Source organism: Aspergillus brasiliensis (assembly GCF_001889945.1).
Source record: "Aspergillus brasiliensis CBS 101740 unplaced genomic scaffold ASPBRscaffold_5, whole genome shotgun sequence".
Taxonomy (NCBI): domain Eukaryota; kingdom Fungi; phylum Ascomycota; class Eurotiomycetes; order Eurotiales; family Aspergillaceae; genus Aspergillus; species Aspergillus brasiliensis.
In genome coordinates, this window is record NW_027137446.1 from 1361026 (window position 1) to 1374076 (window position 13051).

General features: G+C 53.2%; 6 protein-coding genes across 6 annotated transcripts; 4 read left to right on the plus strand and 2 right to left on the minus strand.

The window, feature by feature from the left end:
• Positions 1–1312: 1312 nt before the first annotated feature.
• Positions 1313–3496, plus strand: ASPBRDRAFT_123000 (F-box domain protein; the record flags this gene model as incomplete). The annotated part of the gene is made up of 1 exon (XM_067617559.1): positions 1313–3496. One exon carries the CDS (start codon positions 1313–1315, stop codon positions 3494–3496), a length of 2184 nt encoding a protein of 727 aa, XP_067480016.1.
• A 423-nt stretch (positions 3497–3919) lies between these two features.
• Positions 3920–5219, minus strand: ASPBRDRAFT_176245 (Efg1 domain-containing protein). Its single transcript, XM_067619827.1, has 2 exons — positions 4821–5219; positions 3920–4721 (listed from the first exon to the last, which is right to left on the minus strand). The coding sequence occupies exons 1-2, from the start codon at positions 5143–5145 to the stop codon at positions 4096–4098; spliced, it is 951 nt and encodes a 316-aa protein (XP_067480017.1). The 5' UTR covers positions 5146–5219; the 3' UTR covers positions 3920–4095.
• A 156-nt stretch (positions 5220–5375) lies between these two features.
• ASPBRDRAFT_42494 (uncharacterized protein) lies at positions 5376–9092 on the plus strand. Its single transcript, XM_067624816.1, has 4 exons — positions 5376–6411; positions 6474–7463; positions 7509–7601; positions 7647–9092. Exons 1-4 carry the CDS (start codon positions 5853–5855, stop codon positions 8909–8911), a joined length of 2907 nt encoding a protein of 968 aa, XP_067480018.1. The 5' UTR covers positions 5376–5852; the 3' UTR covers positions 8912–9092.
• A 207-nt stretch (positions 9093–9299) lies between these two features.
• Positions 9300–10352, plus strand: ASPBRDRAFT_124454 (tRNA 2'-phosphotransferase; the record flags this gene model as incomplete). The annotated part of the gene is made up of 2 exons (XM_067617692.1): positions 9300–9431; positions 9501–10352. The coding sequence occupies 2 exons, from the start codon at positions 9300–9302 to the stop codon at positions 10350–10352; spliced, it is 984 nt and encodes a 327-aa protein (XP_067480019.1).
• A 369-nt stretch (positions 10353–10721) lies between these two features.
• Positions 10722–11807, plus strand: ASPBRDRAFT_54572 (intradiol ring-cleavage dioxygenase; the record flags this gene model as incomplete). Its single annotated transcript, XM_067627256.1, has 4 exons — positions 10722–10963; positions 11029–11393; positions 11475–11542; positions 11616–11807. The coding sequence occupies 4 exons, from the start codon at positions 10722–10724 to the stop codon at positions 11805–11807; spliced, it is 867 nt and encodes a 288-aa protein (XP_067480020.1).
• A 280-nt stretch (positions 11808–12087) lies between these two features.
• Positions 12088–12933, minus strand: ASPBRDRAFT_29694 (alpha/beta fold hydrolase; the record flags this gene model as incomplete). Its single annotated transcript, XM_067622690.1, has 2 exons — positions 12088–12449; positions 12504–12933. The coding sequence occupies 2 exons, from the start codon at positions 12931–12933 to the stop codon at positions 12088–12090; spliced, it is 792 nt and encodes a 263-aa protein (XP_067480021.1).
• Between the last annotated feature and the right edge of the window lie 118 nt (positions 12934–13051).

The window sequence follows — 13051 nt, forward strand, 5'->3', positions numbered from 1 at the left end:
TGAACTTCTGATCTGAGGTAGTATCCTCATGAGACCACCATCCTTATCTGCTTCTTGAAAAAGGATGAATGGAAAGCCATTGTCTTATTCACTGACCGGAACAGACGGTAAGAAAGAAAGAAAAGAAATGCCTCTCGGAACGCGTGGTGACTCCGCCGGGAACCACCGCCACCGCCTGTGGTTTGTCAAGTGGGGAATCAAGAACAGCGCTAGCTAATCGATAAGTTACGGAGGGAGAATTGGAATGTCTCGATAAGCCTGTGGGGTAAACTCAACTCAGTAACTCACGTCTCACAGTCCACAGTCTCAGAACTGAACTATTGAAGTGGCCCCGACAGGTACGGTATTGTTCGGGAAGTTCATCTCCCACCCGACCTGACTGGCTATGTGTTGCTCAGAATGGGCGATGGTGGCTGCTGTGAATGGTCCAATGCAGTAAGCTCGCCGGTTCGACTCCATTGTTTCTGACTTCTGTGGCCATGCAGGCCCATCTCGGGATCCACGCTTTCTCTTTCTTTCGGTGTTTCCTTCTCTTCTACTGGTAACATACCAGTGGTGGTGGTGGTGGCTCTGACTTGCTTGCTGTACGATAACTGGCTGTCGTCTGACTTGGCCAGCCTTACGTGATTCCCCCCCCTTCTGGCTGCTTTCTCTTACTTGCTTGCTTGCCTGCTTTCTTTCTCCCATCAAATATTATCTTCTCTGTTCGATCTCCTGCAGGGTCTTCCGTTTGCGTGTAGCCTGACTGCCTTCTTTACCTTTTCGTGTTGAACCACTGTGGATGATGCTTCGGTGACGTCTGCAGGAAACCCAGTCTTTTTTACTTGGAGAGAATCCAGAGCCTGTGCCGGCCACCCGCAGTCGCTGCCACTTCTCCGGGGTTACGCGGTCTGCTGTCCCATGGTACATCGTTAACACTTCTTAGCCGAGAAGAACTCTCCCCCGACTTGATCGCTTGTTTGTCTGCTGCCCTGCTGTCACCTTCTCCCATTCGCTTCCTCTTCGCTCCTCTCGACAAAACCTGTCCATCCGCAGGATCGGGGTTCGGCGTTTTTGCTTCGATCAGGACGATAAGGGTGTTATAACGGCTATCATTGCCTCGGATTCATACTTGCGGAACGGCTGGCGGTCTGGCTTCATTATGTCTGTCTAGGACTGGATTGCTGCGACCACCTGTGCTTGTCGCTGCCACAAATCGTCCTGGCTAGCTGTCCGACTGTCTACAAATCTTTCGCCGATCTCTCCGCATTCTCCGAACCGTTGAGATATCTGTTATCCTAGGAGCCTCGGATCTCGAAACCGCAATTTCGTCATGGCTACTGCATTTCCTGATGAAATCAGGGCCTCGCCCGAAGCAGCCTCGCCGGCGAGCCCGGCTTCTTCAACTGGCCAGATCCCTTTGGAACAGCCACCCAAACTCAAGGGACGTCACAAGCTGCTACAGAGCCTGCAGCGCATCTCGTCCAGCCCGAGTCTGACCAGACGGGGCCGGTCCCATTCCACGGGATACCGTCGTGAAAACAAGGCCTCTTTGTCCTGTGTTTCCCTCTCCCAATCCGCATATACTCCTTGCCTGGGTAATGGAAGCACCTCCCAACTCTATGGGGGATTGAACGCCCGCCCAATTACCCCCGGTGCTGCTGCCTTCCCAGTAGACCATGATGGAAACCCTCGAATCCGCCTTGTCGGTTCCGACTCGCCCAATGTCCGCACAGTTCCATTGCCTACCGATTTGCGACCGGGATCTCGGGGGTCCCCGTTGGGATCGGATGCAGCTGATCAGACTGCCACGGCGCGGTCGACCCCGAAGCCAAAGAAAGTCTTTGATTTCTGGGGTAATATGCCCGATGAGCTGAAGATGCGCATTTTCCAATACCTCACCCCAAAGGAGATTGTCCGTTGTTCTGCGGTTTCAAAGGCATGGAACAAAATGTGTTATGATGGACAGTTGTGGACCGAAGTTGACACGACGGACTACTACCGCGACATCCCTAGCGATGGTCTTGTAAAGCTCATTACTGCCGGTGGCCCGTTCGTTCGCGATCTCAATCTCCGGGGCTGTGTCCAATTGAAGGACAAATGGAAAACTGATGGCGATCGCATCACCGACTTGTGCCGGAACGTCGTCAATTTCTCGCTGGAAGGATGTCGCATCGACACGCAATCGATCAACTGCTTCCTCTTGCGCAATCCCCGACTGGAGTATATCAACTTGTCCGGATTATCGTCTGTCAGTGACTCTGCCATGACGATCATCGCACAGTCCTGCCCTCAACTTCAGATTTTAAATGTGTCATGGTGCACCGGTGTTCATACCGCCGGACTAAAGAAGATTGTAAGCGCGTGCAACAACTTGAAGGATCTCCGGGCGAGTGAGATCCGTGGGTTCGACGACGTCGAATTCGCCCTACAACTGTTCGAGCGGAATACCCTGGAACGCCTGATCATGAGCCGCACGGAGCTTACGGACGAGTGTCTGAAGGCGCTTGTGCATGGCCTTGACCCGGAAATGGATCTTCTTGAGGAGCGCGCGCTGGTCCCTCCACGACGACTGAAACACTTGGACATCCACCAGTGCACGGAGTTGACAGACGACGGTGTTAAGTGTCTTGCCCATAATGTACCGGATCTGGAAGGCCTGCAACTTTCACAATGCTCTGAGCTCACCGACGATTCCGTTATGGCGGTGATTCGGACCACTCCTCGCCTGACACACCTCGACCTGGAGGATATGGAGAGGCTTTCCAACCACACGCTTATTGAGCTTGCCAAGTCCCCGTGTGCTGCGCGCCTGCAGCACCTCAACATCAGCTATTGTGAGAGCATTGGCGACATTGGAACCTTGCAGATTATGAAGAGTTGCCCTTCTCTCCGTTCCGTCGAGATGGACAACACTCGGGTGTCTGATCTGACCCTGATGGAAGCTAGCTTCCGCGTGCGCAAACGTGGCTACGACGAGAACCTTCCGAAAATCGGCCTCCGTCTGGTTGTATTTGACTGCGCCAATGTCACCTGGGCCGGTGTGAGGGAAGTCCTCTCAAGCAATGCCTACCTCCCGCGCGCTACCCGCAAATCCATGCAAGCAGTCTCGGTCGTCACCCACACGGTAGATCCAAATCAGTCCGCGACCGTGATTGCTTCCTCTATCACACCTCCGCCGCCGCCACCCGTATACCCAAATGAGATTATCCATTTGAAGTGCTTCTATGGCTGGCAGCCGACCGTGGATGAGCACAACAAGCGAGTCCTTCGTGGTGATCTTGTGGCTGCGAGCAGGCTGGATCGGAAGTGGGCCGAGTTCATGATGGCAACCGAGGAAGCGGGTGCCCCGGGCGCAGGAGTGAGAAGACGCCGGCGACGAGCCCGGGAAGCCGAGAGAATCTATAACGAAGACGACGAAGACGCACCTTTCGGTGTTGGAACTATCACTACCCTTGGGGCAGGAAGACGGCGACACACTGAAGGCGGCGGCACAGGAGGCTGCAGTGTCATGTAAGGTGACGACTCGTCTGTTGGTCGACCTCCAATCGAGCGAAAATATGTTTGGAGCGATACACTCGTTTCAATGTTCTGACTTACTAGGTTCTGGAAACCTTTTGCCAGCATGAACCGGCATTCGTCTCGCCCTGTTGGGTAGAGATGGCTGGAACCGGTCATGCTGGGATGCAAGCATCGCTCTGCTGTGCGCATGCTATGAGATATGACATGATGATTTCGCGACAAGTGCCAGTCACTTAGTCGATCCAGAGAGATATCAGGGGCGTTGACTGCTCTGTGAGAATCTCCGGGTCACCACTGCGCATCTTTTCGGGTGTTCTGGCGAGTCGATCTGCCACACGATCGACATGTATTTCTCGTTCATCTACTGTACTTAGACTCACAAACAATCATTTAGATTCCAACTGGATCTCAGCATCTAGCCTCTAGCATTCTACTGTAGGAACTCGGATAGTTGAAAACACTTGATCATTGGGTATCGTATAAGGGCATAGCCGCACACTTCAATGAGAAAGGCCCAGGACAAAAACAGATAAGACATGTAACTCCAACTCCAGAAAATGCGTTCACGCTCAACCAGCCCAGACACGGACGATTTCACATTTCAAAGAAACCGCCGTCACTCTCCTCACCGTCATCATTGCCCGCATCCCGCATGACATGATCTTCAGCGGGGCCCCTAGACCTCTTTCTATCATCCACCTTCCTGGACCTATCGTTACGCTTCCCAGCCTGCGACGACGACACTCCACGATCCTGACTCTTCTTCGCCTTCTCACCACCCCTTTTGCTTCTCTCCTCCTTCTTCCGATCCTTCTCCCCAGCCTTCGTCCCAGACTCCAACTTTCCATCCCTCAACATATCCAACGTCCCATCCTTCATACACTTCTCCACAACATGCCACATCGCCGGCTTATCAGCAACCGTCGCATGCACCATTCCGAACCGCGCATCACCATCGGAGTCAGCACCATCACCACCATCCTCGGCACTCTCTCCTCCCTTGACCTTCTTCTTCTGCTCCGCATACAAGGCGATATACTTCTCCTCCAACGGATAGTAAATAGTGTAGTTCAGGTTGACACGCGCGACCCGGAGCTTCTCCGCCAACGAAGCAAGTTTCTTCTCCTTGGTCTTCGCATCCATGACATCGGGACCGGCACTCGAGACTTCCTTTTCGCGGCGCACGAGCCGGTTCACGTCTTTGGTTGCGGTTTTGCGGTCTACAACAAACAGGCTCCATATTAGCAACAACCCATAGTAAAAGAAAACCAGATGTAGCAATGTATCTTGCACAAATGAGGGAAGGGGAAAAACCGTACCCAAAAACCTAACAAAATGATACTTCTTAATCATCTTCGACCGATCCCTCCTCTTCAACTCATCCTCCAATTCCTTCTCATACCCGGACAACGCACGCTCCTGCACGATGCGCGCATCGGCCGGTAAATCGGCCTTGTTGAGTAGACGCTTCACATCCCGGATACGTTTCTTGAGCTCGTTGACAGACGGGTATTTGTGTTCTTTCTTAGGGAGATGGATCTTCTTGCGCGGGCCTGCTCCTGGCGCTGCTGCTGCTGCATCTGCATCGTCGGAGATATCGTGGGATTTGCGTTTTCTGCCGGGAGGGGAGTAGTCTCGTGGCATTTTTATCTTATCCTATTTTCTTCTTTTCAAAAGGGCGGCTTCAAATGAGAGGGAAATAGAGGGGAGAGGATGATGAATGATTAGTTGATCGAATTATTTTTAATGGAATTAAGAAAAAGTGATAATAGTCGGATCATCTATCGGGCCGGGAAAAAAGCTCCCCGGACTCTGAGAGAGCGAGATTGGCCAATCAGCACCGGGATAGTCCCATGACGCGCGCCGCAATTCAAGGAAGCTATGCATTGATGGGAACTACTACTACTTATTCTCTTACCTTTTCGCCTATAATAGACCATCTCTATCTCTACTTTACAACAGGGAACGGGGAACTACTGTCCTGATTGTTGTCTAGACAAGTCTCCCTGATGTGCGATTACATTTGAGAAACCAAAGAAGAGAAGAGATATTTCCCCCACCGATGGGCAGTGACAGATCAGATTCGCGCGGCTGAAATCACATCTCAGTTGGTGACCGGTCCAGTCGCATCTGCGACGAAGCCCCCCAGCCCAGGCCAGCCTAGCCCCAGCCCCTTCAAGCAGTACCAACCAGAAGCACAGGGGCGGCGGCGGCGGCGGCGTTGTGCGAGTGTATGTGTGTGTGTGAAGTGTGAGGTGGTGGGCACACATTAAACCACAAAAGCGGACAGATCACAAACCCACAACAACAACTACTACTACTACCCAAAAAAGCAAAAGAAAAATAGAAAAATGGAAAAAGCCATCCGGTGGTCCCCCACCTCCACCACGGGCGAACAACGCTTTCTCTCCGTGGACGTGACCGGGAAAGCCTTCCGTTTGTGCAAGGTAACCTCATTTGAGCGCGGGCGAGGCGGAGGCCGTCTAGAGCATGAAGTGCTAGCGACACATACGAAAGTGCCCGCATTCCGGGCGTTCGATTGGTCACCGGTCGATGAATCGTTAGTCGCGGTGGGCCAGTCGTCCGGGGATGCGACGATTCTGCGCATGAAGAGCGATAGTCAGGAATCGTACTCGTTTCCGATTCGACATCAGCGGTACTGTAATGCGGTTGCGTTTAGTACGCATGGGTTGCTGGCTGCGGGGCTGGATCGCGTGCGCAATGACTTCTGTTTGAATATCTGGGATGTTAATCAGAGGTTGGCGAGTAAAGCTGTTAAGGGGTTTGTGGAGCCGTTGAGGAAGCTGGCCAGTTCGGAACCTATTACTAGTGTGAAGTTCTTTAGTGATCAGCCGGATACGTTAGTAACGGGCGTGAAGGGGCAGTTTGTGAGGATTTATGATTTGAGAGGTGAGTTCTTCTTTCTGATTTCCTGGTGGGTATGGGTGTGATGGAGATGCTGATTGAAACAGAGGGACCCGGCAATCCGTCGCTGCAGTTTCCTACTCGCTGTGTGAATAATTTGGCTATTGACTGGCTCGATCAGAATTATATCGCGTCTTGTCAGTCCACTAATGATCCCACTATCTGTATCTGGGATCGGCGCATTGGGTCGCGCTTCATTACGCCGGCTGTTGGGCCGACCAATGCCCTGGAGACAAGTCAGCTGGGGCCGTCGCTGGAATTTGGGAATGTCATCGCACCCAAGTCGACTATCTGGGCGTTGCGCTTCTCCAGGACCAAGAGGGGGTGTTTGGGTGTGCTTTCCAATACAGGGCATTTCAAAACCTACGACATTGTCAAGGAGTATCTGGATGAGGAGATGCGCTCGTCCATGGATGAGACATTGGGGCAGGGGTCAGCAAGGAACTACCCTGAGCAGATCTACACGAAGCATGTTAGAGACGTTGTGACGCCCTACGACCATCCGTCTCGGGGGTACGATGAGAAAGATAGGGTTGTGGCATTTGACTTTCTAAATATGAGTCCGGGCAATGAGCCCAGCGCTATTACGATTTCCGGGAACGACGAAGTGAACATACTCACTGTGAAGCCTCCGGCGCCACCGGTACGGCTTTCGTCGCAGGGAACATTGATATGGGGGACCTCGGATGAGGACTCTGATTTCAGAGCGATCAATCCCCAGTCCAGTCACGGATTGAGCATTTCGGAGATGGTGGAGGACCTCCGCGAGCGAGCCGCGTCTGATCCGAACGGGCAGGCTCCGCAGAAAGGACGCCGGGCCGGCAATCGGCCTACGACACCTTTGTCGAGCCGTGAGGCGAGAGAACATGCCTTGTCGTTGGGAACCATGGGCAGTCGGCTGCCTGTGAAGGATGCTCTGACTCTGTTGTCAGTGAACCGGTTTCGCTGCAAAGAAGGCTATCTGTTCGACGAGGCACGGAACAAGAGAATCCTCGCTGATGACTCGTGGCTGCAGGGCTTCTGGGACTGGGCTGAACGTAAGTGTGGACCCGGAGAGTCACCATATTTACTGACCGCATCAGGCGCACGCTCCGACTCTAGTAACGAATCTATGATTATTAACGGGCTGGATCTAAATTACCTGGGCGTTTACGATGTCTGGAACAATGACTTGGGTATGTCACTCCGTTTCCGATCCTAGACATGGCTAACTCCAACAGGAGAGAGTCTCCATGACCGACGAGTCGGTGGCAACCCGGCATCCGACATTCACGAAACGATCGTGGAGCTAGTTCAAGATCAACTCAACCTACCCGAGACGAAAGGCTGCGAGACCGAATACCCCGAGCATCGCCGGCTGTGCCTGCGACTCTGCGGCGCGGCGCAATCGCACCGGGAGCTTGAAGAGTCGGTTAAGACGTTGTCCGCTGACAAGCAGCACACCAAGGCCGCTGCGCTGGCCATGTTCCAAGACGAAGCGAAACTCGCGTATCTGGCTCTGCGGAGCCACGAGCCCACCCAAGCCCATAAACTTCTCGCCATGGCCATTGCGGGAGCAGCGAAAGGCGACACCGACTCGGACTGGGAAGATACCTGCGCTGAGATTGCCAAGGAGCTTACCGATCCCTACGCGCGAGCGATTCTCGCGCTTGTGAGCAAGGGCGATTGGCGTTCTGTCATCCAGGAGACCACCCTTCCGCTCAGATACCGGATTGAGGTAGCGCTGCGCTGGCTGCCGGACGATGACCTGACGAGCTACCTCCACGAAACCACCACCACTGCCATCCAACAAGGTGACATCGAAGGCATCCTCCTGACTGGACTCAACCATTCCGCTATGGACCTCTTCCAATCCTACATCAACAAGTTCCACGACATCCAAACAGCCGTGCTAGCCATGAGCCACACCGTCCCCCGCTTCATCAACACCTCACCCGATCGCGCACGCTTCGAATCCTGGCGCGAGACCTACCGCCAGCAGATCAACGCATGGAAACTGCAACTCGAGCGCGCGCGCTTCGACGTCGGCTCCCGTAAGTTCGCCGTCACCTGGGACGGGCGCAAACTGATCGATCCGCCCCGCCAGCAAGTCAGTCTCACCTGCAACTACTGCACGCGACCACTCACGCAGCACGACGCTTCCTCGCAACTGAACCCCTCGGTGACGGGCGAAGTCACACACCCGACGCCAGGTAATCCCCTCGGCAGCGCAGCCATGTCCGGCACAGTGTGTCCGCGCTGCGGACGCCATATGCCGCGGTGCGGAGTATGCACGCTGTGGCTGGGAGCGCCGGACCCGATGTCCAAGGCTTGTGTGGCGGCCGATGCGGCGGGACGACGCCCGTCTGAGACAGAACTGATGCGGCGGTTTATTGTATTCTGCATCAATTGCAACCATGGGTTCCATGCGCATCATGCGCGGGAGTGGTTTGCGCGGCATAAGGTGTGTCCGGTGGCGGAGTGTAGTTGTATTTGTGATCGGTGATCCTACTTGGGATAAGTATAAGGAAGGGATCAGGTTTATGGTATTGACTGGGGGAGATGCGTTCTTGTGATATACCCATTTCGCGGTGTTTTGATAGTTTATGCTGATGCTACGGAGTATATAACTTAGAGATAGATGGGTGGGTAACATTAATAGTATCTTGAATATCACCATTAACCAACTGTATTATCATTCTCATCATAGAGTAGATAAAATGAATTAGATATTCGGTTTCGGGGAGCAGAAGTGGGCCCGCGGAGGTGGAAAAGTTCCGCCGAGCCCCTCCATCTTCACTCCGCACATCTCCTCGACAACTCCATCTGTGACTTCATTCCATTTCTATCAATTTCCATTTACCATTGTGGTTGATCTATTCAGCAAGGTCATCATGCCTAAAGGTCGCCCTACCGCCAGCCGCGCCGTCACGGTCTCCAAAGCACTAAGTCTGCTTCTCCGTCACGCCGCCGAAAAAGAAGGCCTACCGATAGATGCGCAAGGCTACGCCAACGTGTCTGATGTGGTGCGTTTGCTGCAGCAGATCCCATACTTCGGAAATGAAATACTAATTCAATGTCAATATGGTATACAGCTAGCATGGCGCAAGCTTAAATCCCTACAAGTCACCTTCCCGGAGATCGTCGACGCCGTCGCGAACTCCGATAAGAAGCGGTTCGCGCTGCTATACACACCATCTACATCCCAACCTACAGCAGCCCCTACATCTACATCTACGTCTACAGAACCCACCACCACCACCGCCACCACCACCACCACAGAAACCGAAGTAAAAGCAGAAGCAGCATCAGAACCAGAATCCACCGACACAACCACCACAACCACCGCCCTCGCCGCAACCACCACCGACCCCAATCCCTCACACTACCTCATCCGCGCGACGCAAGGCCACAGCATCAAGACCGTTGAAGCTGCGCACCTCCTCGAGAAACTCTCCCTCTCCGACAAAGACAAACTGCCCCGCACCGTCGTCCACGGCACATTCCACTCCGCGTGGCCGGCCATCTTCTCCTCCGGCGGACTACGCTGCATGGGCCGCAACCAGGTACATTTTGCGACGGGTCCAGCCGTGGAGGATGTGTTGGCGGGGAATGCGGTGGCCGCGCCGGGACAGGTTATTTCGGGGATGCGCAGGGATGCGCAGGTGTTGATTTATGTGGATTTGGAGAAGGCGCTGAGCGCGGGGTGCCCGTTTTGGAGGAGTGAGAATGGGGTAATTCTTAGTGAGGGTGTGGATGTTGATAAAGACGGTGGGAAGGAAGGGGAGAAAGAGAAGATAGTGCCGTTGGAATTTGTGGATGTGGTGGTGGAGCGCAAGATGGGCAAGATTTGGGAACGCGGACAGGTGGTGCAGGAGTGGCCGTCGGAATGGGCACAAAAGGGGACTAGACACAAGAAGGGTCCGACGGGAAAGAATCGTCCTTAACCCATAATATTTGCATATGATGGTGGATATGGTGGATAAGTAGCTAGTGAATGCATATCCTATGCAAGCATCAGGCAATTGCGTGGGGAATCTCTCAATAATTCCTTAATTCCTTCCGAAGCGTGCGGGGAAGAGCATCGGAACGTCATCCGATCAGCGCCAAAGTGGCTTTCCGAATCAGCGACAGCGAATCCGGGGGATCCATTAACAATCACCAACTCACCACTATATAACTATCTAATACCATCTTACTTTAGACTTTACTGATCCCTTTTCTACATCTATCCCTCACCTATACCCCAGGACCTGTATACCTTCTATACCCCCATTCACCTCAAATTAAGGGAATCAAGAGAAAAAAGAAGCAAAATGCCGCGCTTCGACCCCAACTTCACCGACAACGTCATCAACAGCATGGGTCCCAAAACGACCCCGCGCTTCCGCCAACTGATGACCGGCCTCATCCGCCACGTCCACGACTACGCGCGCGAGAACGAACTGACCGTCGATGAATGGATGGCCGGCGTGAAGCTCCTGAACTGGGCTGGTCAAATGAGCGACGATAAGCGTAATGAGGGACAGCTTGTTTGTGATGTGATTGGACTGGAGTCGTATGTCACCACCCTTCCCCCAATCACCACCCACATACTAATTTTTTTTATCAACAATATAATAGCCTAGTAGATGAAATCACATATACCCTAGCCAACGAAGCTCCCGACGCCCCCACCGCAACCGCCATCCTCGGCCCCTTCTTCCGCGCCGACACCCCCTACCGTGACAACGGCGCCAACATCGTGCTGACCCCGCCTCCCGATGGTGAAATGACATTTATGCACGGCCAGGTCGTGGACTATGAGACGAAGAAGCCACTCGTCGGTGCGACGGTCGAGGTGTGGCAGGCTAGTACGAATGGGTTGTATGAGCAGCAGGATCCCAAGCAGGAGGAGTTTAATCTCCGTGGGAAGTTTAGGACGGATGAGCAGGGACGGTATAGCTTCTATTGCTTGAGGCCGACGCCGTATCCGGTTCCTGATGATGGTATTGTTCCTTCCCTTTTCTTTCATGTTAGTGGATGATTGGGTTGGGTTGTGGCTAACTAGTGATGTGTGTGTGGTATAGGTCCCGCTGGAAAGCTGCTCGAGTTGATGGATAGACATCCGTTTAGACCAGCGCATATTCATATTATTGTATGTATACCCTTTTACCCTATTGTTGTTTTGTTTTCTTATCGGACGTGGTGCTAATGATGGTGTGATGCAGGCTACATACGATGGCTACAAGCCCCTCACAACGCAAATCTTCGATTCCAAGGATAAATATCTCACCAATGACTCGGTGTTTGCGGTCAAGGATTCGCTGATTGTCGATTTCGTGCCTCGCAAGGATGATCCTCAAGCTGGTCTTGAGTTGGAGTATGATGTGAAGTTGGTGCGGGCGCCGGCGCAGAAATGATTTATCTAATCTAGTTTCAAAATTATCTTATCTATTATTCTAAAAGATTTGTTCTTATGATATGTGGGAAAAAGGATTCTATGCGCGGTTTTCTATTATACATCTGGTCTATGCATTTTGCTGCGTAGAGTGACTTGGTCATGTGCTATGAATGTAACAGATGCAAGTCCATCACGTACTTGTTCGTACCTTGAGGTATCGAGGTATCTAATCATATCATTCATACGCTATGAATACAGCTTGCATCACATGATACGATCTAGTCCAAAAGACAGGCTAGCTACAAGGTTTGTGCAAACTCCCCAATAGCACTTCCAACCTCCTCCGGCGCCTCCAAACAATGCCAATGTCCGACTCTCTGCAACACCTGCAACTTCTTCTGCGCAGTCGACACCCGCGCATGAATATGCTCGCATCCCTCCATCGACGCCGACTTGTCCTCCTCTCCCGCAATCAGCAGGAACGGCGCCGTGATCGCCGAGTAATCAATCACCGGTGCATTGGCAATCGCCTGGCAGAGCGCCGCGTAGCCCTTGGGGTTCTGTCCGATGAGCAGTTCGCGAATGAACGACTTGACAAGTGCGGAGCTGCGGGAGCCGGTTGCTCCGTTGGGAATGGTGTTTGCCATGGGTTCCATGCCAGCTGAATGTAGATGTCAGTCAGTGTTGATTGTTGTCTTGTGGCTGTGGTGCTTACCCTTTGAGACTGTCTCGCTGCGCTGCGTCATCACCTCTGCGAGCTTCTCGGACGGGTGAGTAGGCCCGATAGCCACGACACCCGAGATGCGGTCGCCGTACTGTGCGCCTAGTAGCGTCACTACGAGGCCGCCCATTGAGTGGCCGACGGCCACTGCCTTGGGCACTTGCAGTGCGTCTAGGACCCCGATGACATCGGATGCGATCGATGCGATGCTGATGGCGTCGCCGGTGTATGTGGATCGGGCTGAGCCGTAGGTATCGAGAGTGATACAGCGGTGGTTACTCAGGTAAGGAAGGACTGGAAAGTAGTAGTTTTGTGACGAGCCCAGGCCGTGGATGAAGATGAAGGTCTGGCCGTTGGCCGGAGCACCGTCCGGGTGGGTATCGGCGTAGTAGATTTGGTGGTTGTTGACGGTGACGGTCGGCATGATGTCTCTTCTGGTCTGTCTTTCCAATGGATAGTGATGAAAGGTAAGAGAATGTTGAGGGGGGAGATGCAGATGCCGGAGATAATCGATCGGATAGGCATCTAGCTCTGTTCGCCGA